We start from the raw sequence: 27,909 nt of genomic DNA, 5'->3' as shown, positions 1-27,909 counted from the left end.
CCTCCATTGCCTGAGGCAATGTGAAGCAATCCTTGATAGCAATCAATAATAATTAAAAAAAAAAGTTGGTTACTTGAATGACAAATTTCTTCTGGTATTTTTACTTTCCTGGTAGCACACAGTCTCCTCAATTCAAATATTCAGCCTTGATTGCAAACTGAAAGTTGCTTTCCATTATATCAGCAAAGTAAATTAAAGCACATTTTAATGATGTCTTTCATACTCAACAAAAGTGAATGAATAAAAGCTATACATGAACTGCAAGGCCACAGACACTGCTAGTCTTCACAAAAACAAACTCACTCCTTGGCAGTAGTAGTGATGCAAGTAATCAATTCCAAGTTCATACACCTCAGCTGAAAGGGAATCAGTTACCAGCATATAAAAATATTTTTAAAAGTTTGATTTCAAATATTTAAAATGCTTTGAAGCAAATTTATTATACAAAAAGTGCCTGAATACATCAAACATTTAAGGAAAGTATTTAGGAAAAAATACATTTCACTATTTCCATTTTATCATCAATCTTAAAAAAATAAAAATAGACAATATTTAAAATATATATACATATTAAAAAAATAAAATCTTTATTGCCTTATTCATCCTTGAGTGCATACATGACATCATCCTGGTTGATATTTAGTCGCACCCGCATGTGAAGATACTTATTACTGGACTCCACCAGCAAGAGCCTGCAGGCACCAAGTCTTGAACAAATTGCCATAATTTCCGATATTGTAGGACTCTGCATGCCTTCAATTCTACACAACGCTATGTGTTGATGATAGACCTATTAAAAAAAAGAGAAAAGGACACAGGTCATGTTTAGCTCCTGCTGCAATCTAGCAGGCCAAGGTGAAAAAGAAAAGCTTCCTTCCCTCCACTTCTATGGGAGTGAAGGAAAAACTAGCTCCAGCCCACTCAGATGAAATGCACACATGCTGCTGTTTTAGCACAAACTGTAGGCACTTTGTCAAGGAAGTAACAATTCCAAGCAATAGTTTCCTTTTTCATATAGCCAAAAAAGCAAACAATTAGCAACCTACCTTGTCTGCAGTTTAACTAGATCGTTTTATATGTTACTAGCACCTCTTCTCCCCTGGACTATGTGGGCTAAAGCTTATCCAGCAGATTAAGAGCTGACATACAATTAATTACATATCAATTCACTCAGAAGTGATATTCAGGCCCAGTGATTAGTAAACACAAGTCACACTGACTACAAACATAAACGATCACAGCTTAGAAAGGCATGATACGCCTTTAAGCATGGGAGAACGCACTTATCACAAATCATGCAGACTAGGAAATCTGTAACAAGAATCAATTGGGGTCTTCTACTTTTCTATTTAGAAATAGCAGAAGAAAACCCTTTCGGTGTTAGAGGAAAACTAAGGGAAAATGTAATAAATCAGTCTAACAAAATATTTTTTGAAGTTCAAGAACTGATCACCCAGTGTCTCTATGCAATCAACTGATGCAGATGTTCAGGAGTCAGTAACAGAAAAGGCAGTAACAATGCTTACTTACAAACCTGTAGAACCAGATAAAACTAGCCGGTTATGTTACATATATAGTTCTAAACAGTTTTATAAGTATTAACATGTAGCTTCCATACTGTGAATCAATATATTAATACAACAGCAGGTGTTTCCAGTTCTAAGTATTTAGTCCCATTGAAAACCAGGTGGTAGCATTCAATTAGGCTTTACACCTGGCCTGGACAGCCATGCCCCAATTTACTTTGCCATCATATTGCCTTCCATCAAATTTTAAAAGAATGAAACCCCCAAGTATTTAAATATTTATACTTTTACCTGATAATTTTGGCAGTGCACCCCTCTAAGAGAAAAAAAAAGGTACTCTGAAACACAAACATACCTGTTGAACTGTTGCCTCCTCAACTCCTGCCCTGCGAAACTCTGCTAAAATTGCTTTCAGAAAGATTTGTTCGTGCAAAGAGGCATTCCTGAATATCAAAACAAAACAGGCAAAAATCAATCTGCAAAGTTTAGAACTTAGGAAGCAATCAGGAAGAAGTCTGGAAAGGAAATTGCTTGGTAACCACATATTTAAATGCAGAATATTTTTCTACCTGAGAGGGGTAGTTTATGTCAACCAGCCATTATATTACCGCCCGCAACTCTGGCGCCACAATATACTGCACTTCACTTTACCTCGCCTCTCTTTCAATGTATCTGAACATTTCATTCCATACATCATACATGTTCTGCAGTGTGTTATGGTCAACTTACATTTATGAATTAACAAATTAACATTGAGGTCTTCAGGCACAAGTAGCACAGTAAAAGCAATACTTACATATCCAATAAAGTATCATATTTGCAGCCCTTAGTCCCCTCCCCTTGATGAAACAGATTCTCTTCTTTTTGACCAGAAACTGCTAAAGCACTTTACCAGTTACAACTTGTGCAGAGCACTGAAGAGCAACAGAATTCCTCGCAAGGAAACCTTCTGGAAGTCCTAACACAATGTATTTACGTTAAAGAAACAAACCAGTTCAAATGGGAAAGTTTTGCATTCTGCTCAGACATCTGCAGCTGCCTCTAAGCAGGCAAAGACACTGGCAGATACGGTATGTAGAGGGGAATAGTTGACTTTTGAGGGACTGATGCCTATACTATGCGTGTCTGAGTGGTTTTTCCTTCAGTCTAGCTCAAAGTCTGGTCCAGTATGCTGAATGACCAGTAGTGTTTGGAGTTGCGGGCTCCTGAGTGTATCTTCCAGGTTTAGTTCCAACTGGAAGGAATTCAAACATACGTACTTGGAAACTGCTGTTCAAAGAAATCAATGTACAGTAAGCAGGGACAATCAGGAAATTTCAAAAGCCCCCTCCTGAGCAGAGCTAACACACTAACATGGAAACACCTTGTATGATCTTGCACACGTGACTTCTGTGCCTTGGTTTCCCCTATTTTGTATCTCTCTCTCCTAGCTGTGCTGTGAGGTTTGTTTTGTATCGTATTTCAACAAAGCACGACACATTGCATATGCTCCCAAAGGGTGGTGAGGACAGACTGAATGTTTATGAAAAAATAGCCCAGTGAAAAGGCACAAAAGCAAAAAAATTCCTCTGAGAAATGTTTTTACCTGATTGCATTTATATATGGTGATGAAAACATTTCATCTATGGCTTCTGTTACGTGGGCCATCCTGACTATTTCAGGCGTTCTCTTTTGGCTAGCAAACTCACAGATCTCAGTGGCCCTCCTGCAGATATCAAGGCAACGCCTTGCATCACCAGAGAGTGCTGCTACCTGAAAGTAAACATGACAGGTTTGTAGCAGTATTTCCTACAAGTTGAAACCAGAGTTTAGCAAGAATCAATAGACAAAAACCCCCCAAACCTGACCACAAAAGAGGAGAGCAATGCTACTGAGAACTATGTTACTAGAATCCCAGATTTTGAATAACAATCTTATTGACCAAAACCAACAGAAGCAACCCTCCCAACACCCCCACCCTGATTTGGTCATCACAAACTCAAGACTGAACTTTTTTTTTCTATAACCACAGAAGTCAGGTTAAAATAAATTAAAAATTAACCACACATGAAATTCAATGTGAGCAGATCAGTTCAACACCAAAAGCTTTCAGAAATGTTGTCTGTAAAGACCCTACCACAATCCATGTTCATGCAGAGAAAAAAAGGGGGGGGGGGGCGGCAAAAAAATATTTGATTTTAAGATTACCCTAACATTTTTTGGTAGGTCTCAAAGAAATATCTGGGATAGTGAATTTACATTTCCAAGTGCCCAAAAATTTTTAGGTATCTGAAATTTCTGAAACTAAATACTTAAAACCCCACTTGTGGTTTACAATTTTAATAAAGCTATGAACATTCACTAGATATAGTACTGGCCTAGTTTTCCCAGTAGATGCTGATAACATATGAAAGGCTTAGAACCCAGCTAGACCCAACAATGAGAAATCCTTTAAAAAAATCTAATTGCAAGGTTTTTTTTTAGATTTTCTGAAGAAAAATCACACTAGAAAAACACTGCAGATTATTCAGTCTGCAAAATCACCACTATTACTCTTAGAAAAAGGTGGTTCCTTCGTAACAAAACAAATGCTTGTATTTACTTCTGATATATTTATGAGTACTCTTTTTTTTTAATCCTACAATGATGCTTAACAGCTTAAGTGTATACCAGTTGACAGATGATGTAACATAACTTTAATAGATTATTTTAACATAAGACATTGAACAATGCATACATCTTCATTGGAGAAGCTACTGATCCCTAATGTATTAATTAATTTTTGTACAACTGAGTATTAAGACTGGCAACAGAACAGGTATTATCTCTTATTCCAAGGCTTTAAACATCTTGAGAAAGAAAATGAATATGGATATTTCCACTGCCACACTAGGGTTTTTTTTTCATCATCCAATGACTCGCATTATGCCAAACACTGGAGAATGCTGACATCTTATCATTATGCATTATGACGACTCTTGTCATGCCTCCAGCTCTTGGAATATATTGCTGCCTTCTCAAAGTAGATGGAAAAAACAGTCACACTGCTTTAGCAATGTCTCCTGCTGAAATATCCTGTACGCCTTACAGACAGCATAATGCATGATCCACTACTTGCGCCTCACATTGTCCTCAATGCAGAACGTGTAACCACAGAACTAAGCCTGACTTCTGTTACAAAATTCTCCCCCAAGCGTGCCCACCACGCTTGTTACCTAGTACAACACAGAGGACATACATCTGTACTGTGCTTACCTTTCTGGAAACCAGCTGAATTGCATCTTCTTCAAATGCCTTGATGCTGTTCAGTCTGGATAAAATAATTTGCTGTAACTGTCTGTAGGTGTAGGGCTGAAAGGACATTCTGGTGAGGCCCTATAGTAAATAATACAACACAGTGAGAAGCACTTGTAGTGCCTGAAAAGTCTCAACTGCTCAAGCACAGTCTGTATAGTTAGTTTTATTTTCTCTGGTAGGAGCAATCCCTCTTTCACATCTTTCCCCTGCAAGCGATATGCTTGAATCAATTCTTCCACTTCATATTTGTGAAATAAATCCACAAAATCGTGACTGAGAACCATTGGTTGTACCTCTCCAATGAAAGGCCTGAGGAGCAAGTGCTGCTGCTGTTAGAAGTCAATTTTCAAAACTTGTAAACAAATACAATCTAATACAAAAACCTTTGATTATAACTGTTTACACTTTATTTTTTAATACAGTAACAGCAGAAGGTATGAAAAAATATTCATCTCTCCTTTAGCAAATCTGTATACGTGTGTGTGTACATATGTATACAGTCATATTATTGACGTCACCTTAGCAATCAGCCAAGAATTAAGTATTTTCTCCTGACTCAAGCTAATAAAAAACAGCTTTCAGATGAGAAGGACAAGCTACGTCATAGATACTGCACTGCCTTTCACATTCTACAGGAGGCCTGAGTTTTGCATTTCTTATGCAAAATTCTTCTTTCTTGTGACTATATGGACTCAGCTGATCTGCAGGTTTGGTGGGTGGGGAAAAGCAATTCACACACTGTGGAACTATTTGAGAGTCACAGAAGGATGGAGGCACAGAGCCCTGTTTTTGCAAATCACTTTTCAGAGCAGTGATGAAAAGATGACCTAGGAAAACATACTCAATCCAAGTGTAGAGAGCATCCAACTTTCTATCCAAAGGTATCCAAAAGGAAAATCTACCAGCTGATAATGGCAAACAAAGTAACTAGGTGCCTGGAATGAAAACGGAAAGAGGAAGGGAAAGCAGAAGAGAATTCTTCCCAACTCTAGAGTAAACAGCTTAATCATCAAGCACGGCATTTGATTATCCAGATCTTTTATATGTTTAAAAAGACATCTGCATTCTTAATTCATTCATACAAGAACATAGTGTACTTACATGGTATAACATCTGATTAGCAAGCTGGCTCCTAAACTTACTTTGCTAAGATTTATGTGTTCCTTATTGGCCCTCTGGAGAGGGAATTATAAAAACATTGTTTAACCTCTGACGTAACCAGTCCTACCTTTCTCCTGGATTACTTTTGATTGCGTACAGTATTTAACCTGTTCTCATTTTATAGCATAGCAACAAAATGATTGCATACAGTATTTAATCTGTTCTCATTTTATAGCATAGCAACAAAATTGCTAGGACATACCAGCCTGCTAGCCACTCTGTTCATCATTATTCTCTCTGGCAAGTCCATGGTGTTAGCAATGGCCAAGATGATTAACTTGGAGTACTTCTGAGTCGGCCAGTCAAATAAGTTGTACATCACATTCTGTTTCCGGGTCCAGAGAAGATCAAGCTGCAGAAATAGAAGAGTTAGACCGAAAAACAATGGTCTTGTATTTATAACACCTGATGGGGGTTTGAGAGAGCTAGCTCTGCCACAGAAGACTTCTTACGTGGTTCTGAACAAGCTGTCTCCGTTGTGTTTCCTTTATCCATCTACGAATAAGTCTGCATTTTCTGAATTAGGGTTCTAATCTCTTTTGGAAAACCACAGTCCTCCTAGCTGCTTGAACAGTACTAATCACAGTAGACTGATTAAACAGCTGGAGTTTTTAAACACTACTGTGACATTAATACCTATGTCTAACAAGATTAAAAAACCCTCCATGTGAGAACCTGAATTAGCTTACAGCAAAAAAATAAGTGTGCATTTGTTAATTTCTGAACATAGCACATTCAAGGAGTTTCAAAACTGGATATGACTTATTTCACTGTCAGTTTTCTCACTGGAAAAGCAGCAGCTTCCAGACAAAATACAGTTGAATTCTAAGGTATTGAGGCCTTGACAGAACAACTCATTCCGTGACTTGGACCAAAACAAAACATAGAACCAACATGAAATCTAAGGCAGAGAACAATATGGCAACAGGATACATACCCATTTAAATTCAGTTTCCTAATAAGGCTAAGAGGAACTATTTGTGTGTCTTCTCTCCTAAGTCTATTCCTTTTAGATAATGTATGATATACTCTAAGCATGTTTTTTTCCATCCACCAAAACCTCATTTCTTATGATACTTCAAGGAAAGAAATGAAGGATTCTTTGTCTCACCTCATCCACTATCAGCACTGTGGTCTTCCTCTTTGGTCCAGGTGTATTGAACAGTTTTGCCAACAGTACTGCAGCATGGGTTGCTGTCACCTTCTGACCTGTCAGTAACTGGACAAGGATTAAACAATGTTGCAGGTTAATCACACCAAAACTCTGGAAATAGGAAGTTTAACTCCTGTTTGGTTTTAACTTTTCTCTAACAATCAACACCAAGCATCTGGATTTTCTTTTTCCCCCCATGGAGGAGGAGTAAAAAAAAAGAAAAGAAAAGAAAAAAAAAGAGTAGTTCATAAAAAAACCTCTGGTCTACCAGAAACTGTCCATAAAAGAGTACAGAAACAAAAGAATACGTAACTAAAAAGAAAGGCCATTAGAATTTCCTGCAATTTGTCTTAAATCTAGATCAATCACAAAATCCTGAACCCAGTTTCAGGAGAACTCCTGAAACATACTTCAAGCGTGTTTCTGAATGCAAAACACCTACTGAAAACCTAAGTCAGTTGACAAGAATAGCCTGACTTCAGTAATATTGGACTCCCATTAAAATATTAATGAATCGCCAGCAGGATCTAGAACTAAATAATTTATTCAACTCTAAGCTAAAAAAAATACCTTCAACAAGAACTGCTTCTGCAATAATCTACATGGCAAAACTAATGAACTGACTGTATGTTATCTGATCCTTTGCAGGTCCAAAGATATACAGAAATTAAAGCATGACATTTTAAAATTACACTATATATGCTGAATCAATTGTTCAATGTAGTTCAGAGTTAAGCCTTAAAGTAAAATGGAGATTGCATTTGAAAACTATTTGTTTGCCAGAATCCCTTAAAAACTAACCTGGGATTTCACAATTATTAAACAAGCCAGAGCATGACAATAATGTATAATCTGTATTTGTTTCATGTTTCCAGTTCAGTCAGGACAGTCTGAATCGGTCATACAAAACAGATCCCAGAGGATCCTGATTCTACAGCTCTCGAACTGGGCATCCAATGTACCAGAGTTGTTTGTGATGGTGGAATTGGCACACTTATTGTACCCAGGTATTCAACCTCATCTCTTTCATCTGTCCAGGTCTTCCTGTCCCTGTTCCCCTCTTTATAAACTTTCCTATGACAGTGAGGTAACTGCAGTAGTGTCCACTCCAGAATTTGCTGCAGTCATGCAAAGAAATGTCAGGAAACTGGAGCTAGAGATTGACCCGCAGCAAGAGATGCAGCAATCAGAAAAGTAGCAGTATCCTCACCAGGGTACTTGGATAACAGCTGAGGCAGAAGGAACCAGAAAGTGGTTCATTTGACTACATGCTCCCCTGAAGGATATTTAACTGGGCTAGTGGCTAGTTTAAAGAGTTTAGGGCCTGTGGGAGGCAACAAGTTTTACTTCCAAAGGCCTATTCTTTATTAATTTCAAAGATGTATGCTGAACGGGATAGGAACAAAGAGTATTAAAACACATTAACAATACCATGAGATAAGCTTATTGTCATGAAACATTTCACTAAGTTAAAGAAACAGTGATCTGGCTACAACAAATGCCTCGGCAAGACACTGTCTACGCTGGTTTAAGGAAAGGCTGAGAATGTCTAAGTTTAACTCCCAACTATGAGGATAGGGATATTAGAACAATGTATGCCACTTTCTGCTCAGATAGAAAATGTCAAACTTAAATAAATGAGGTAGAAGTTTATAAGAAAAGGGATTAGATACTTGAGGAAACCATTATTTCATTTCCAGGACACTGGCTTAAAGTTAGCCTAGACTGACAAAGGTCTTGAGCAGTTACTGTCTGGTGCCTATTGGGTGATCTTAATCCAGTCCTCAGGTTAATTCACACCCATATAAACACAAGCACAGTTACTAGTCCCAGATGAGATGCTGCGGACTAGTTTGTCATGGAAATCTGAAATACAGGACTGTTGACAGAGACGGTCCCTCTTTAGCTGGATTGCTATGATGACACACCAATTCACCATTAAGACCCTCTTTGTAATCATTACACTGCTACGCTGACTTCCAGAGTTCTCATCGCTGTTTAAACTTACATGTGCAGAAAGTTATAGCAGGGGAAGATATAAAAAGAATCTGGTTTAATTTTATTTTTTTAAAACCTGACTGGATGTAATAAATCAGGCTATTTCCCAGCCACTGCACTTGTGCAGCTGAAAGCAAAATAGTTCCAAAAGTTGGCCATGGCCTTAAGTTAATTATTTTTTAACCTGCTCTAAGAGAAAAGCATACTGTCTCTGAGAGGGACTACTTGGAAGTATTGATATGTTAAGTGCCTCGAATCCCATAATACATCGAGGATCTGATGGCAAAGCATAAGATTTCTTCTTTCAAACCAAAGCGCCACTGAAGAAGCTTTACTTACCTCTAGTATCTGCACGTAAGCTTGGTGAGGGTCAGTCAGCTTCATGCCATTAATCTCTACAAACTGGAATGATGGTAGGTCATCATTTTCTGCAGCTTGCTGAAGACAGCGAATTACTTCATGAACGGTTGCAGTTTTACCTGTTCCAGGCACTCCAGAAATGTACATGCACCTACAAAAGAAGAAAATCTTTTCAGTAGCCTAAGGTTAAAACCTCCTCTGTCACGTCAGGCAATTCCTTATATTTCAGTTACTTTATTGGCAAACTGGGACACATAACACACTGGAAGATCATGAGGATTTTTATCATTACTGAAGCAATTAACAACTTAAAATACTTTATAAATATAACTTACTTTTAAAAAATGTTTTCCCAGACATCTGAAATTGACTAGTTATTTTGGTCTTTAATTTGAATCTGCACAATAAAGGAGCCTGCATTATTTCTATGCACAACCCTTCTTAAGGAAGAAAATTACCAGAAAAATTCAACTAGGAACTTTACCAAAAGATGGTACTTCAGCCAAAAGATGGTAACTTTTTAGAAAAAGTAGCATTGCTTGTCTGACTGCTGTTACACCATAGGTAGATGTGATCTTGGTTACAGTCTCACCAACAAACTCACCCTCCTGTACCATCAATAAGTTTGCTCTCCACAAAGTTATAGATATCCTGGAATTCTTCCTCACGACAAGGCAGAGATTCTGGGATAGCAGAAACATGCAACCTTTTGATGAAAAAAGAAAAGAAAAATATTTTTTTTCCCACTGTAAAGATCTACAATGATATCTGTAAAGCTTTTTCACACACTAAGAGGCAGCAGATGTACCTTTACAATCTAAAGCTAATAAGAAAGGATGTTTGTTTTTCTAATGTTGCACAGAAGACAGACAGATACCTAATTCTGAACAACTTTGTGTGGACCAGTTGTAATAATGTGAACTTGTAAAAGTGGTAATCTAAATACTACTAGTATTTGTAGATCTAGTATTGTACTATAAATTCATAAATGCTTTTCTAGTATCAAAACACCATGCTTTTTTACCACATGTATTCAATATGGTAAAGATGGCATTGCCCCATTTCAGCATAGCCTACCGCTATTCATATCTGATGCAAAAAAGAGGATTTCCTCCCCATAGCACATGTTACCTTAATCTGGCTTCTGCTAGTACACTGGCTGGTTTCTGTACGGCTTGGTTGCGCCTGGGAATTTCAGGAGTTGCATTCCGGGGTGTCTTGGGTGTTCCTGATAAAGGCTGCAAAGAAAAGTTACAACCTCAAACAGATTTTCTATATACAGCAATTTCTATTGGAGACTGATCATTCATGCAATTTTCCCAAATATTACTTATGCACAAAGACTTCCCACAAATGCCAGAGTACAAGATGAAAAAAGAAAGTCTTTACAAAAGAAAGTTACCAAAACTTAGTAAGTCAGGCCTAAGATTCCATAGCCTGGTATCTCATCTCCATCAGCAGCCAGAACACTACGAGAAACTGCTGGCCACACTCTCTTGCATTCGCACATTGGCATGCCTTCAAGAATCAGGATAGCTCTACTGCCAAGCACAAAGTTGGTCTTACGCCTTTCTGATTATATATATATAGAGAGAGAGACTGGACTCAATGCAGACTGTACAGAAATAAAACTAAAATGTCTCAGTGCAGAGCTTACAACAAAAGTAAAAATGGTGGCCATAAACAGATTCATCAGTTTGTTCAGCTCCAGTCCAATCCAACATTTTCTCTGTTTAGGCTAGAGTTTTCTGATCAACGCTGTCACAACATTCACAATACGCAAGTGTTTTATACATTTGCATAACCTACTCACACCAAAGATCATATAAATCAAGATAACATTTCATTAAAAGCTAAGAGGTTCAGCTACTTTACTTTGGTACACAGCCATCAAGCATTCAAATAACTGGCTTAGAAATAATAAAAACAGCTCTTTTAAATGGAACCTTACAGTTTTATTCAGGGTCTTAGCAGGAGTGTGAACTGAAGACTTCCTTGAAGACTTTGGGGTGCTGAGCGTTCTGCTTGACTTAGTTTTCTTTTCTGGTGTACAGAGCACGTCATTCTCCTCTTCCTCACTACTTGAAGAGTAAGAGCTATCTGAGCTAGACAGAAAATCCTCTTCCTGGTTCAATTCTAGTGTGTTTAATATGCTATGAGAAACAGAAGTGACATGAGTTTAAAGAAGTAATAGATATAACTCTACACACTATAAAGTGTAATTTGATACATTTTCAGTAGTTAACATAATCAGTAAGCCAACATATTTTCCACTTAGGCTGTTAATTTTCCATGGCTATTTAATAGACTGGTTTAAAAGAAGTCAGTTTTCTGATGAACACCATTTCTGAACATAAGACAGTTTTCACTCACGCTGCAATTAAGCTGTACCTCTAGAACCATTTGCATTTGAATATGAAGCTAAACAAACTCTCAAGGCTTCAAGCTATTGATAGCAATCTAAGATCTCACGAAAGCAAAAGTTTACCTGATTTGCTCTGCAATGCGAGCTCTTGTCTTCTGGGCACACATTCTACGAGAATGAGGGGTCAGTACAGGGCTCTGACTGCCCACTTCCTGATGTCCAATTAAACTGTAAAGAACGAACACAAAGCTATTTGTATTTCCTCTTTGCATCACACTTGTAAAGATGGAAAAAAGGCCTTTCAAACTTCAGGCTGTCAATCCAGCACGAATTCTTGTTTACAATTATCTACAGATAGGCTATGGCATGGACACTGGCAGCACAATTTCCCCCTCTTTTACACTCTCTCTTCAATGCACCTTTGCCAAGAAAAAAAAACCCGCACAAAATATTTACTATAATTCATTCATGGTCTGTACTGTAAATATTTTTACAGTAAAGTATAAATGTTTCTACAAAGCTTTGTGAACCAGTTGAGGAAGGCTGCTAAGTCTAAAGAGAGACAGAGTCCACACAAGTTAAGAGCTGCTAGCTGACCTAAGATGCTGTGACAGAAGTGACTACACTAGCATTACTTCAAAACAGATGTGTCTGAGTTATACCACTTTCTTTCCTGATGCACCCTCAGTTGGCAACAGGAATTTATTTCACATTGACTGACAGTTGCTGCACATTAACAGCTTTCCCACCACTTCCCCAGTTAGACACATACACATCAGCAAAAACTACTGAATAGATACTGACAGAGTTGAATTAGCAGCCAAATTATTTTGCAAATATAACGGTGCCAAACTGAAGGGACAGGGGGTCAAAACAGTTGTGGTTTTGTTTGGTTGTGGGGTTGGGTTTTTTCGGTTTTGTGTTTGTTTGGGGTTTTTTTTGAGAGAAAGATAAGACAAATATGATTTCCTTTGGGCATCTCTCTGATCTGCTCTTTGGAGTAGATTTTTCTATTTGTGTTTTGAGATTCCTTTGCTGTCTTCTTGGGCACTTCCTCATCCCTACTGCTGAAAACATTTTACTGTTAATACAACTTTTCTGTTAGTTAAAGGACACAATGAAATTAATTACTTTAATTATTTGTAGAGTTTTTAGATTATTTTTTTTTTAGATCTATAAGTATCACTGAAATTATTTATAAAAAGTAAATGTTTTTTTGCTATACGATGAGTGACAAAACTGGGGTGCAGATCCACCAAGTGTTGTACCCACATCTTTACTCTTTGAAAGGAGGAACACGAGGGAGTTTTGACTTCTTGCAATGTTATACAAGAAAGCCTGATCCATTCTCCTCCTGCCCCAGCTTGATGCCATTTTTAAACTCCGTGTGAAGATATACTTAAACAATTACGCTTTTTGAGTTTTGATTTCTTTTCTACATAAAAATTAGCATGAAAATATACATACAATTATCATGAGAACTCTCATAAGGCCAATTGCATCCCTTTCTATAGTTCAGTGTATCTCAACAGTTGTCGCAAGTAGGGCACATTGGAGCCTGTATGACATATGTACTGCAGGGAAACAGATTTTTATCCATGTTGATGAGTACAAACCATAATGATCAATATGGCTTCAATTTCCTTTCATATCATCCTCCCATTCCCATTTCCAACATCATCTCTCTGTTCTTGCAACCACAAACTGCTTGTGTCCATCTTTAGTCAACTCCTCTTACCACCTCCCCGGTCACTCATTCACCTTCAAGTAAGACGCTTTCTACAGCTTCACCACAGTGCACTGGTAACTGTCTAGGCTACCCCCATCTCTCAGTGATCTCTACAGACAAAGCATGGTACACGCAGATACTTCATCCACTCTTCTCTCCAGAAGTCTTTCATAAATGCGTTTTAAGAGAACTACATCCAAATAGAAATCCCATATGAAAATAATTGTACAAAGGCTGTCACTTACCATATAGTGTCATCTTTCACATTAAGATCCTTGGCTTTCTCACTGGAGTCTTTGACCTTTCTATAGGGGGATAATCGTATTGTATCACTAAACCGCTGCCAGTGCTCTGCAGTATCAAACATTGACTTTGACTTATCATTGGCACAAGGTATTTTTGGTGGTGAGCCTAAAATGCCAGTGAATTTCACTTTTCTTTTAGTAGCCGATGGTTCTAACGGTGATAGAGTATCACAGTCATCATTCAAAAGTTCCAAAACTTCACATCCCAGGAGCCTGCTTTTAGGAGATCTTGTGGGACCTAGGAATCAAGAGCAAAATTAACTTCTTTCAGGCTTTAATGTCGCTGGTTTGGTTAACTTTCTGAAGACATGGTACAACTGCCTCAGTGGCTGTCATTTAAATGAAAGGAGATGGCATTCATTACAGTCCAGAACAAGGAACCAAATACATACAGAATGCATATGTGCCCTCTAAGAAGATGACTAAATAGAATACAAACTGACTTTTTTTTTTCAGTTTTCTAACCCACCCCCATCACTTGCAACTTTACTAAAGCTCCAGTTTGAAAATATGGCCTGTTACATAGGATTAATGTGCTTATTCAACCAGCCCAATGTAAGCATTCTAGTGCACCGTTAGTCAGAAAATTAAAGTGAAATGTTCTGAGGTCAAGTTAGGCTGATTGGTAGCATTTCAACCAACAAGCATGTTAACGTGGACTTAGCAGTTATGAATAAAACATTTGCAACAGCAATTGGACACAAGCAGTACAGTTGCTTGAAATAACAGACATAAGACAAACAAGTGATGTGCCCAAAAGGCTTGGGCTAATCCCAAAGCCTTGAGTAAGGTAGCTAAAAACACCGGTGTTGAATATTACCATTGTTTGAACTACCCAAAATGAAGACACACAAAACATACTACATTCAAAACTACCAATCTGAAAGAGTATTGCCGTATACATACTGTTTAACTGTAACTTCTTCCTTGCTGTTGGAGTTTTGATGCCATTAGCCATTCTTTGTGAATGTCTCTCCTTAGCAAGGGAGGATTTGGAAGCAGAATGTTTTGATTCTACTTCCAACTCAACATTTTTTTGTTTTGTGGCACTCTGAACAATTCTCTCTGTCTCTTGTTTCAGGGGGGAAACAACGTCCGAAGGAATAAATGAGTTTGAAGAGTTTGAGATGCCATCTCCTTTCTTATTAGCTTCTTTCAGCTTAGAGAATGTGTCAGGGGACAAAGCCTTAAAGCATTTCCCATCCCAAGACTGTTTTACATAGAAAGTTTGTTCCTTGTTTAATGTAATAGGTAGTTCCTCTCCCAGATGTAGTGGTATTACCTGTAAAAACAGAAAATACAAAGTCACACATACCTTAACATTTACTGTTGATCTAGCATTCAACTATTTTCTAGTCACAGATCTTATTATTGGAACTCATGCAATCCTTCATTATACAGGGCAACACCTTCGACCTACATTTACAGTAGCATCAGTTTATTGCATAACAGGACTCCCATCAAAATACTTCCTTCCATGCAAACCTCCAAATGAGCTGGCTCCCAATAACCAAAGCCATTTTGGGATGGAGGAAAGACAGAATGTCAACAGTTTTCAACTATCCTGTGTTAACTGCATTAACAAATACACGTCACACATTTGGTTTGGGAGAGAAAAAAGTAGCTGCACTGTTCTATTATTCTTTTCAAATTGTTTCTTTCTTCCCTCTTCATGTAGAGAGGCTGCAGTACATACCATGATGCTTTTAATAATGGTCTCCACAGCTATATCAGTGTCATAGCCAGAAACTTGATCAAAAAACACCTCCTGGGGAGAAACCTCTCTTTTAAGCAGTTTCCGTTTATTCTGAGGTATCTCTGTAATATGAGAGAACCACTGCACAACTGCATGTTTCTGCTGAGCACCTGTGAAAAGAAGTCAGTGAACATTAAGCATTTTATTGTATCGCAAATAGTTATTCCCAGACCTCAATGACTTTAGTTGAAATGCCATCAAGGATAGAAATCCTGCCTGGACACAGGGGAGAAAGCATCCGGTAAGAGGTTGCAATTCCCATTTTCTAAGCTAAATTAAAACGTCTGAGACTTTTAAGGACTAAGATAACACCTACGTAGGGTCTCAATCACAAAATGTGTGCAGATCAGCTGATCCACCAGTTCACTATCACAGATGAAGAGGTTCCTTATTTGCATCAACGTGATCTAATTGTACCCCACTAACTGAAAGTGGTGACATAAAAGGAGAAGTGAGAAATTTCAGAACAGTATTTGTAATTTCAGTGTTATTTTAGAGGTAAACCAGAAAAACATTTATTAGCTGCCTAACAAACCAGAGAATGCTGCTGTTGATATGTCTAGAAGAAAGTATGAATAAATGCTAGGAACAAATTCAGTGTGGAGAGAATTAAAAAAACCAAAACACACATTTGGAGCATATTACAATTGAATATTAAGTTACTCTCTACATTTTAAAGTGTTCATCTTTCAACGAAAACAAAGCCGGATATCTTTAACAAAACCGTCAAAGATATATAAAAAAAGAAAAATCTTGTTTTCAAGGAAGTTTCACAGGTTTCATATCGGCATGAAAAGAATATTCAGTTATGCTACAATAAATGTGCATTAGTAAATAAATACACTGGAGTGATATGTATTTATGTTTAAAAAAAGGAAAGAATTTAAAAAACCCTCAAAACGTTATTATGATGGGCCAAAATAAAAAAAATCTGTTTAGAGAAAACAGACATAGCTAATGAATAGTTTCTAATTCAGACTCAGACATAGTCTTCGTATCACTTACCTTCCATGATTTATCTTTTAATATCTACCTTTATCTACAAACAAGTAGTTCTACAAGGGACAGAAGTAATGAGCCCCATTTATTCAGCCTTGTGCCTTATTGCTAAATTCCCTGCTGGCTAATAAGATGCAAGTTCCAGGGCTGCAGTGCTCTTGCTCCATTTGGATTCTCCAACCTCTAAATAAAGCATGAGCTCACACTGTCTTCCTCAAGGATCATTTCTTTTAAATTAGACAGCTATGCAAATACATTGTAAAAATGGAATGCCTTTAAGGTGTCTGTTTATCTATCAAATTTAGTTTAAATTAACCATCAGCCCCAAATATTTGGGGAGCATGTGAATACAAATGCAGTGATTACCAAAGTCTAGTTTCCTTAATAAATTAGGAGAGTGATAAGGAGTTATGGGCTAAATACATCCCCATGAAATAGGTATCTTTAAAATATTTTAAGATTTCTCAGATAAGAGGTAAATTTTTATTTCTCTTACCATCTTCATATAAATCCAGGAGTTGTGCCACAAAAGGTTGATCTGCATTCTCCCCTTCTACTAAAACAAACTCACCAAGTTGTATACAGGTTTCTGTTCTGCGTCTTTCTGATTTAATAATGATTCCCCTAGAAAGTGATGCATACATGCAGATTAGCAGGATTTTATATTCTTTATAATTCATGTATCATTAAAGCTGATGGCCTGTCAATCTTACAGTTAGTTATGCTCCCTCTTGCAAAGTCTACAGTTAAGTTTCCTGATTAAAAGCTTTCATATTTATTTCAGACAGCTAACACTTATTCACAGATCTAATTAGTGGTTTAATTTAATTGTTTTTAGACATTATACAATTTATAATTCAAGAACTTTGTGACAACACTTTTGTTATATACATACAGTGTCGTGACACAATGCTCAAAACCTTACTCATGTTTTTACTGACTACCACATTAACCTAAATGATGTCAGAAAGGTAAAGAAGACTAAAGATTACATTTCTCTGAGCAAGCCAGAAATAAATGTTATTTACTTGTATTGGTAAGTCCTCAGTTTTCTGTCTGAGCTCGTGGGTTTTCCATACCAGGAGTAGATAATTTTGCTTTGCTGCCGGGTGTTCATGATTCCCAAGGAAAAGCTAAAACAAGTAAACAATTTTAAAATTATTATTTAAAAATAAAAGAAGGGAAAGGCTCAAGATGGCCAGACACAGAGAAACGGTATCAATTCTTTCAGTGTGTATGAAGAACGTGGCGTCCATCAGTGATTCAGAGAATCATGCCTTCCCCAAAGCCTCCAGACTCCTCTCCTCTGAGGGAAGAGGAAAAAGGGAAGGCGTTTAGTAGTGGATTGTTCTTCAATTCCTTTTTTCCCCACATCCAGCGTTGACTAACACACCTGACAAACATGCGATTCCCTCGTTACTGACTACTTTTGCTTATTCACAGAGCGAGTTATCAGGACAGATGTCTTCTGCGTGTTGTTCATCACCGAGACACTCTGCCCGTTCGCTACCGAGCCCTCCGCTCCCCCGCGCTCCCCGACCACCCGCCGCGATGCCCGGGGCACACTGCCGGCCGGTTTAGGGCTCCGCCTTGCTGGTTTTCGTCCAAACTTCACAGCGACCGGGCGGATGAGACGGTCACGAACATATCGTTTATACTCAGTTTTTATGTTTTATGTGAGTTGTTTTTTTTCTTTTTTCTTCCAAGTACGATTTTCCCTCTGGAAACAGACCGCAGGGCTCAGGAAAGCGCCACCCCAGTGCCGCTCCCCCCTCGCCCACCCCAGCCCGTCGGTTCAGACGAGGTAGCGAAGACCTCGGGCAGGGCTCTGCCTCAGGGAGCCCGCTCGCCGCCCCAGGCGGCCTACGGGGTCATGGCGTCGGAAGGGGCCATTACCACCACGGGCTCAGACACGCAGAAAGCCACCGAGGCTCTCCACCACCCTCACAGAGCTACTAACCCACCCGCCGGCCTCAGGGCCGCAGGACCGACCGAGGCCCACCGACCGAGCCCACTCACCGCCGCGCCTCAGCGGCCCCGGTGCGCAGCGACGGCAGCGCAAGCTCCTACCAGCGCTCGGACAGAACTTCCCGCCAAAGCCCGCCCGGAGCTCCGCCCCCTCGGCCGCGCGCGCGCACAGGGCGGAGAGGGCGGGAAGAAGCCGCGCAGGAACAGCGCCATGCTTACTCCTGGCGTCCTGAAGCCGCGGCCGGAAGGGACGTTCTAGCCCAAAGATAAGATGGCGGCCGGCGGTGGAGGCGCCCTGGAAGCGGAAGTTGGTGCAGCCCCTCACGGAAGGGGAGCGGAGCGGCTCGCCGCGGGCTTGAGAGGAGCTGTGGGGCGGCGGCGGTCATGGCGAACCGGACGGTGAAGGATGCGCACAGCATCCATGGCACTAACCCGCAGTACCTGGTGGAGAAGATCATCCGCACCCGCATCTACGAGTCCAAGTACTGGAAGGAGGAGTGCTTCGGCCTGACGGGTATGGCGGGGCGGGCTGGGCTGGGGCGGGAGGCGGCTCGGCTGGGAACCCGCGCTGACGGCCCGTCCTTCTCGTAGCTGAGCTGGTGGTGGACAAGGCCATGGAGCTGAAGTACGTGGGGGGCGTCTATGGAGGGAACATCAAGCCTACGCCCTTCTTGTGCTTGACGCTGAAGATGCTGCAGATCCAGCCCGAAAAGGACATCATTGTGGAGTTCATTAAAAACGAAGACTTCAAGTAAGTTGGGAGTACGTTTGCTTGTTTTTTCCTTCGTTTGGTTGTCATACTGAATGAAAGGTGGATGTTCAAAGCAGCCAGGGAACCCTCAGTGCAGAGTTTAGCTTTTAGTGGGCCCTGATAAACGCTTCTTGCTAGAAAGCACATCCGTCCGCTTGCTTTCAAACGAGTGATCTCCTTGTCACTGGGGCTCTTGGAACTGCTTGCCTGTGTGGCCTGTGCTCTTTGGGATAATACATCTCCGTCTCAAGTATTTAGAATGAGGTTTGTTCAGGGAGGCATGTTAATCTGCTTTTTCTTTAGTATTTCTTTTGTCTCTGTGAGTGATAATGCAGTCTTGCATGCATGAACAACCCATATAGAGATTATATATGTATACTTAAGTATATGTATGCCTGAGTACTTGAAGGAGAAAGTCCAAGTGGTTGGTTATTCTATTTATTTTAGTGTACTGATTTTCCTCAGAAAGTTACAGGAAAAACTCTTTATCTAAACTACTAACTATGGAAAAAGCTCAGATACATGAAATGGTTTACTTTTTAGGTATGTCCGAATGCTCGGTGCGCTGTACATGAGATTGACAGGTACCGCCATTGACTGCTACAAGTATCTTGAACCGCTGTACAATGACTATCGAAAAATAAAAAGTCAGAACAGAAATGGGGGTAAGCACTCTTACATGTAGTTGTGGTTTCTTAGTACCTCATAGATAGTGCCAGATAAAAGTAAACATTCTATTTAGTAATATCAACTTAAAAATTGTGGCATAATCATCTTTTTGAAACCTTATTTTTACTTATTCATTCTTTGGATAGTCTGTTGCTAACTTGTACAAATGAGAACTGTGCCAAGTGCTTGTGTCTTCTGTTGGGCACTGGAACACAGTTCCACAAATCCCAAAGAAACTTTTGAGTGCTGATTTAAGCACTGAATCTACTAATCCTAGCTGTGCAGTAGCAAGTAGGCCTAATGATTTTCCTCATCTTTGAGAATGATTTTAGAACTGTCATTTGTCCAGCTCACTTGACATAAATTGTCTGAAGCGTTTCATCTGTAGCCACTAGTGTTAAGCTTGTCTTTTAAATGCTATTTTTCCACCCCCCCCCCCAGAATTTGAACTGATGCATGTGGACGAATTTATTGATGAGCTACTCCACGAGGAACGCGTATGCGATATCATTCTGCCTCGATTACAGGTTTGGAAAAGTAGATGGTTACGGAATTCTTAACTGCACCAGAGTCCATAGTTGTATTGGCTACTGGCTTGTTGTGTAAAGCTGTGATACAGGCCCTTTGGGCACATGAGATGCCTCCGTAGGTGGCTGTTCTTACTTGGGTTACGTAAGATAAAGTTATAATTTCTCTTAGAAACGCTATGTTCTGGAAGAAGCTGAGCAACTCGAGCCTCGTGTTAGTGCTTTGGAAGAAGACATGGATGATGTAGAATCTAGTGAGGAGGAGGAAGAGGAAGATGAAAAGGTTGGTGAAGTGTTTTGCAAAGGGATGGTTAAAGCTGGTGCTGAGCCACTACAGAGCACTTCATGGCCTATAAGAAATATATGGGGGGAGACACCAGCAGGCTGTTTGCAACTCTTACCTCCCCCCTTAATGTATTTCCATAGAAGCTGCTGGTAAGAACTTGTTAGCAGCTCCAAGTGTTCTGCATGTGTCAAGCTTTTCTGTCTCCTGAAATCACAAATCTGGATCTGTTCTGTGTTAAACTATTTCAGATAAATTGTTTTACATGTATAACGGAGAAAACTAAAGGTGATGATGACTGTCCTAGTCAATTCTGCTGTACTTCTCAAGAATAGACAGTATGAGAGGTGACCATTTTGATTTCAGTTGGCAAACTTAGTACCACTCATTTCTGAATATGAAATACTTGAGGATGGGGAAGCTGGATTGCATGAATTTTGTCATTTATATTTAATTGTTCAGAAATCCTTACTGATAGATAAAAACCTTTATGAAACAAGACTTACAGAACCTTCCTCCTGCCATTTCCAGCTGGAACGAGCACCCTCTCCTGACCACCGCAGAAGAGGCTACAGAGACCTTGACAAACCTCGCAGATCTCCAGCTGTGCGGTACAGGCGGAGCCGAAGCAGGTCTCCAAGAAGGTGACATGGCTCTTCTTGAGCAGTACTTCTACCAATTGTACTGCAGACAGCTTGGGCAAAGCATAGAAGGGAAGATGACAGTTCAGCCAGAATCTCTTACATCTCTCAATTCCTTTAGCTGCTTTCTGAAGTCAGGAGCCACAGTCAACCCAGTCCTCCAGTAACTCTTGAACTTCCTGGCCAGTAATGTAGTTAAATTGGACAATACTGTGAAGATATTAAGGAGAACCAAGTGCTTTGTTTTCACGTAAGCCAGAGGCTGCAGGGAAATCCTGTTAATTGTTCTAATAATAAGCCAGGAAAAACTCATCGCTTGCCTCCTTTGCCCACTGTATGGGCCAGTCCAGAAGCACGTACTGCATCTTGTGCAGGATGCCAAACACATGCTAACTGTGGACGCGGGGGAGTGCAAGGGAAGCCCTGGTGCTGTTGCTAGAGAATATGGGAAATTAAACAGCTGATTCTGCTAATGATTTTTAGCAACTCTTTCTTTTCTCCCCCAATTACAGGCGAAGCCGCTCTCCAAAGAGAAGGAGGTATTATATTATTTTTTTAATTATAATCTTTTATTATCTAATCTTAGAATGCGTGCATTTTTAGTCTGGCTGTCTTAAAAATTTCCTTTCTCTTAGTCCATCACCACGCCGGGAGAGGCATCGCAGCAAAAGCCCAAGACGACACCGGAGCAGATCCAGGGAGAGACGCCACAGATCGAGATCCAAATCTCCAGGTATTTTTGTTATTTACAGATTAACTCTGGCAAGTCTTTATCAACAGAACATCTGCTGCAAGAAAAATCTGTGTCACAGTATCAAGAAGGTAGCATAGGTGCTTAATCTGGCTCATAAAACTGGTAGCTATATGAAAGCACAGCTGTAGAACTCCTTTAATACATGCAAAATTGCCTTGAGTATGTTTTTCAAGTACTGGAGTGCCTAATTAAGGCTAGGGTTGTTCTGGAATTATCTAGGACACTTGGTCACTACGAGGAGGTTGTATTAGCAAAACAAAAAAGAATTCCAGGTGGAAGTAACTGTTACTTTTTTATCTCATAGGGCATCATCGTAGTCACAGACACAGAAGTCATTCCAAATCACCTGAAAGGTAAAGGCTTGACCTGTTTCTTAAGGGTGTCTGTACTGCTGCTGTAAGAGCTCCTACTTTCATTTAGTTTTGGGGACTGAAGGTCGTCTTACAATGTTGGAGATTAAATACTTCATCTGGTGCCTCCCTCAGTGCTGTAGTCAATTCACACTATCCATATTTGACCATAGAAAACACCACTTAACCAGTCTTTTAGTTACTTTTTTACAACAATTACTACTACTGTGTCATAGGGGTTTTGTTTGTTCGTTTCAGATCTAAGAAAAGTCACAAGAAGAGTCGCCGAGGGAATGAATAACAAACTAAATCCAGCACACAGTTTAAGGACCTTGAACTGCAGTCTAATACTGTCCTATTTGCTTTACGGGACAGCTGGATATGTACTGGCTGCTTTAGCAGTCCATTTCTTTAATCCTTCTCCTCTTGTACAAGTCTTGTTTGTTTTTTAATTAAAAGAAAGCTAAGGATACTTTTTATGTAGTTAGAATTTGAGGATTGTTTTTAAATTGTCAAGGATTGTTTAAAAACTGTCAATTTATACATTAACAAGGCCTGTATAAACTAGTGAAGAGCAATAAAAAAAAGGGGGGGTTGTCTTTAAGGGCTTCTTGCTGTTTCTCTCATAATACTTTCTTTAGCTTTCTAGTTGAAGGTGGTTTCATTCTTAAATCAGGGTGTTGTTTTGACCAACAGCCACTGTGCTCAGTTGCCAAAGTGAGAATACATTCCAATTATAAACAGTGATGAGCTAACAGCCTAAAACTATCTCAAACCTCCAGTACAGGAAGGGAAGTAACACTCTCATAATCCCCTGTGTTCACTAAAAGCAAGAGCGAACTAAAACCAACTGTTACTGGTTCCTTTGTAAGAATCAGCCTTAAGTCAATGATATGCTGCTTCTGATGCTACTATCAGATAGTTTAAGAAGCTTCAGGTAATACAAAGCACCACTTAATTCTTTTCAGGCAAGAAATTATTCAGTGTATTTAAATACAGTAAAACCACTACTTTGAGCATAGTTTGTGGCCTGCCTGTGACTGGGGATAGAATGTGACACAATTATGCTCAGCTCTACCTTCTCTGAATGAAGTTAGCACTTGGCCAGTCCCTGTTTTTCAAATTAAGAATATTTAAGAATCTTGTCTTAGTACAGTTAATTATCTATCACAGGAAATCAGTTGTGTTAAACCCCTTGTGTACCATCCGTTTATTCATAGTCTTGCTTCAGGAGCAGGGACTGACAGGTTTATCTTGTGAACAATGTATTTATGGCTTAAATATTTTCACATATTGTCCAATGAATGTTGACAAGACAAAAAGTATTGCCCAAATTTATGGGAGGTCCTCTTCAAAATTACCTCATAGTACAGCCTTATTTTTCTAGGGTATTTTCATATTATTTTGCAAAGTTTCTGAACAGAAAAGATAGTATACTCTTCCCTCAAATCAAGTACTTTACAAGACAGACACATCAGCTGTGAACAGCACACGCAGTGACATCAGCATGGGAAAAAACAGGTATGCTGATTGTATGCCTCATTAAAACTGCTCATCTTTCATCTCTTCTTTAAGATACCCAAATTAAAGTTGTTTTTATTGCAGTTAAATACAAGCATGCATATAAATAGGGAAGAGGGAAAAGGCTTATATCCTTTTTTTCAGTTTTATTTTTCTTTTAAAAAGTTTTTTTGGCACTACATAGTTCTGTAAAGAATAGAAGTGACAAATTTTTAAACACATGAAATCCCCTTCTAATTTTATTTTTTTAGAACAATATATATAAAGTCTGAAGCAACCAAAGTATGAATACAGCTAATAGAAAATAAAGAACTTAATTTTAAAAATTCTCTCTCTTTACAGTTTTATCAAGATAAACCAAAACACAATTCCCCTTAAAAATAGGGTAATAAAATAGATGAAATTTGTATCACTCAGTTTTGTGATACTAGTAAAAACTATAGTTCATATCTATGTACAAATGATACAGTTTAAAAACAGTCTTAAATAATCTTGTATCTAAACATGTTGCATTAAGATTTTAAATCAGAACCTGAATTTTTTTCCTCCCCCCCCCCCCTTCCCATTAAATTTCACTTTTTCTGTTGAATGTAATTCAGATTCAAGTGTGGGTGTCCTTGAGACAGAAGCGAGAACCGCTGGTTACTCTGCATCAGTGGACCAGCTAAAAGAAAATGGATTACAATTACTTCAGCAAATTAAATATACTTAACAGTGCTTGGCTATATTCAATGTATTCATCTTTCTTAGAAATAAAGCCATTTACTAGATGGACACAAATGCTAGCTGTACGACTAACCCATTTAATGGGGCAATGCAGTATTACTTTTATCCTATCTCCAGAATTCCCTCAGAATCATCACAAAGCATCATTTTGTTGCATTACTTTTTGTTAAATAACTGAAGAACTTCAGGGTTTTTAAGTATGGGTCTCACTTGGAAACCTCGCTACAGCCAATAGATAAAAGATTTTGGGGAAAGAAAGAAAAAAAAAAGTGTCTCTCATTTTGTACTAGGTGACCCAGCAACACAGTAATTACAAAACCTCCAAATAAAATTTGGGCATAGTTTCTCTCTTGGTGGAGCCAAAGGTCTCTTCCCTACAGCCTTTCCCAATCCTGCCAGATGCTGAACACCTTTACCATTCACTAGCATAAGAAAGAGTTGCGATTAAGTCAGTCCTTCAAGGTATCCTACATAACAGCCTGATCTAACTTTGAAGTTAGCGGTTGGACTAGATCACCTCCAGAGGTCCCTTCCAACCTGAATTATTCTATGGTTTTGCAAGTTTTTCTGCATGTAAAGTCATTCCACAAGGCAAGGTACAAAAGCCAAATAAAATGCATTAGGACAAAAATGCCTTCAAATTCTTAACGTGCTCATGGGCAAATCATCTTAACCTCTATGGAAGCAGAGGTCACTCTACCATGAGACAGCATCAGTGAAAAAGAAAGAGGTTACAAGCACAACAGACTGCAAATTGGCTCAGATTTCAGAATTTGATTTAACCCCTTCCCTCCCACAAAGATTTTCATCCATCCATACAGGAAGCCGAAGTGTTGATTTGACTCTTGGATTCATTATGGTTCCAGGGAGCCTAGCATGTGAAACGTGATTCCTTGGCTTTTAAAGCCTTTGAGACAGTAAAGAGACATGTTGCATGAGCTGTTGATTCATATACTAGTTCTAGTACCTTGAGGGTAGAAAGGTTTGTTCGGTGGATAGCTGGCATTTCCCTGCTGCATGTAGTTCTGAGGCATATTGTAAGGCCACGCTCCTCGGAGGAGAGGAAAATGGGTAGGGGTCCCATGGTCCCAAGGGACAGAAGGAGGGTTCATTTTACCAAACTGTCCTTGGAAACCCTGATCTATTTTTCAATTGAAAGGGAAAAGCACATTGCAAGTTGAAATAATTAAACAGTAAGTCACAAATACAGTTTACATCTTAAATAACAGTTTGCAGGGGACTTAATGCGATTAGTCTGATGTGCTACTCATTTTTTTTTAAAATATAAATCAATAAAAATTACCACCTAAATTACTTCATTATTCACTATAATAAAATTTAATGGGGAGGAAGACAGGATGAATCAGTATTAAAATCAAGACCTACAATTTCACTAGCCCTATGTCATTCTCATGATGAAAAATACAAGGTCTGAACAACGTTACTAATACCTGATCCCACACAGATATTCACTACCACTGACACAGCTGTGACGTGAAAGCTATTACTCTACTGCAAGAAATAATTCTCAGATGTACACTGGAATTCCACTAATACTTGTATGCTTAAGAAACTTATTATCTAGATCATCAGACCAACTTAAAATTGATTTTTAGAGAGAAAAATAAAAACTTTTGAAATAAATACACAAATTGTAAGCTATTCCATTTACAAATCCAGTATCACTGCAGCATTAAGGGTGAGAAATCAAGCATCCAAGGAGGCAGGGGACACAACAGTTGATGCCAAACACTGTATTACTAATTCTGCTCTTTTTGTTCATAGCTCCCAATTTTGTAAGACACAGCAATGCCTGCTAATTTAAAAACCTGATCAATGTAAATTTAAAAATAAATAAATTTAAGTAACTATCCTTAGTATATCACTTCCCCTTTGGGCTCATCATAAAAAAAAAAACTTGCAGACAGCCTTTCATTAAATAAAAGCAAGCTACACATTTAAAAAGAATAGTAACTTTTATACAATAAAACATGAAGCATGGCTCTGGAGCAAGCATGAAAAAAAGCTGTCTGCCTGAAGCTTCTAATGATCCTACTTCTGATCAATCGTCTACTGAAAAGAAAGTAAAGTCGCTCCTTCCAACTCAAGGTTATGTGACCCAAACCAAAAGTTTCCACAAAATTACCATTCCTAAATAGTCCAGAACAAGAAAGCAAGCCAGCTTCAGAGCACAGACAGCTCATCTCTGTTGTGCACCCACCCAGTGACCCCTCCTTAATGGCATCTAAGCCAAAAAGGAAACAAAACTGACCAAAATACAAAGAGGAAAAATACCAGGACTGGGAACTAGGAAAAGGAGTCTGATGAGATGGGAAATAGATGGAAGTTGAACAAAGGGGGGAAAAAATACTGTGACTGACAGCACAAGAAAACTGGGTAACCTTCTGTGCAGGCACAGTAAGAGAGGAAGCACACAGGGATAGAGCGAAAGGAAAAATACTGCAGACGGGGACTGACTGACTACATGATGAGAAACAGGACTTGTTAAGGGAGAATGGAGCAGAAACTAGGATTTGGGGAGCTTGTCTGAAAGAAGGCAGCTACCTGGGCAAGAAGACTTGGATTGGAAGGAACTGCTTGAGGAAAAGTCAGAGCTGGGGTGGACATGGAAGAGGGGACAGACGAGCCTGGACAGAGAATTAAGATCAGAAATGGAGATGTAGGGACAAAGCACACTGAAGGCACAGAAAGAAGACCGGTAGCAGTTTCTGTATCCTCTAAAATATATTCCCCACAAAGCTCTGCACAGAAAAACAGGCATCTCCAGCATCTCAACAAGTATCTGAAACTCACTGGTGGATTTTCCTCATCCAAAACTGTTGACTCAACTGAAAATCTACTGTTGCTGTCAGTCACCTTATTAGTGCAGAAGATTCAAAATTTCCATCTCATGATGAACAACTGCATCAGCATATTGTGTGTTGGATATATTCTTTTAAACATAGGAGGAATTACACACTCAGAATACACCAAAAGACCATTATCATGATTTCAAAGATCACAGTTAAAATTTAGGGACTGTCAGGTTTTATGTTTCACAGAAAACTGTATGGGCGTTAATTACTATATA

At 39.1% G+C, this 27,909-nt stretch overlaps 3 protein-coding genes across 8 annotated transcripts in view; 1 reads left to right on the top strand and 2 right to left on the bottom strand.

Annotated features, from left to right (window-relative positions):
- Positions 1–564: 564 nt before the first annotated feature.
- Positions 565–18,762, bottom strand: ORC1 (origin recognition complex subunit 1). Of its 2 annotated transcripts, none has more exons than XM_075759403.1 (17): positions 18,621–18,762; positions 17,657–17,761; positions 17,125–17,252; positions 15,570–15,739; positions 14,780–15,155; positions 13,814–14,111; positions 11,963–12,067; positions 11,426–11,627; positions 10,606–10,712; positions 10,079–10,180; positions 9,454–9,625; positions 7,075–7,182; positions 6,166–6,315; positions 4,761–4,880; positions 3,112–3,278; positions 1,882–1,969; positions 565–790 (listed from the first exon to the last, which is right to left on the bottom strand). In XM_075759403.1, the coding sequence occupies exons 2-17, from the start codon at positions 17,743–17,745 to the stop codon at positions 596–598; spliced, it is 2,577 nt and encodes an 858-aa protein (XP_075615518.1). In that variant the 5' UTR covers positions 17,746–17,761; positions 18,621–18,762; the 3' UTR covers positions 565–595. The 2 variants fall into 2 exon arrangements, with proteins under 2 accessions (XP_075615518.1, XP_075615519.1); XM_075759404.1 differs by having other exon boundaries at positions 18,648–18,755.
- Positions 18,763–18,899: 137 nt separating this feature from the next.
- On the top strand, positions 18,900–26,462 carry PRPF38A (pre-mRNA processing factor 38A). The gene is made up of 10 exons (XM_010311393.2): positions 18,900–19,110; positions 19,188–19,347; positions 19,891–20,012; positions 20,458–20,543; positions 20,716–20,826; positions 21,358–21,470; positions 21,980–22,006; positions 22,103–22,200; positions 22,526–22,574; positions 22,830–26,462. The coding sequence occupies exons 1-10, from the start codon at positions 18,981–18,983 to the stop codon at positions 22,870–22,872; spliced, it is 939 nt and encodes a 312-aa protein (XP_010309695.1). The 5' UTR covers positions 18,900–18,980; the 3' UTR covers positions 22,873–26,462.
- TUT4 (terminal uridylyl transferase 4) overlaps positions 24,302–27,909 on the bottom strand; it is a 49,168-nt gene continuing 45,560 nt past the window's right edge. For 4 of the 5 annotated variants that reach the window (XM_075759398.1, XM_075759401.1, XM_075759399.1 and 1 more), the window contains 2 exons: positions 25,786–25,959; positions 24,302–24,756 (listed from right to left, as the gene is read on the bottom strand). In XM_075759398.1, the coding sequence (XP_075615513.1) occupies positions 24,665–24,756; positions 25,786–25,959 (266 nt within the window). In that variant the 3' untranslated portion in view covers positions 24,302–24,664. The remainder of the gene's footprint in view (positions 24,757–25,785; positions 25,960–27,909) is intronic. The other variant, XM_075759402.1, reaches the window with a different exon arrangement.

Source organism: Balearica regulorum, chromosome 8 (assembly GCF_011004875.1).
Source record: "Balearica regulorum gibbericeps isolate bBalReg1 chromosome 8, bBalReg1.pri, whole genome shotgun sequence".
Lineage (NCBI taxonomy): Eukaryota > Metazoa > Chordata > Aves > Gruiformes > Gruidae > Balearica > Balearica regulorum.
The sequence above is the reverse complement of the archived record's forward strand: the minus strand, read 5'-3'. Positions and strand labels throughout refer to the sequence as shown.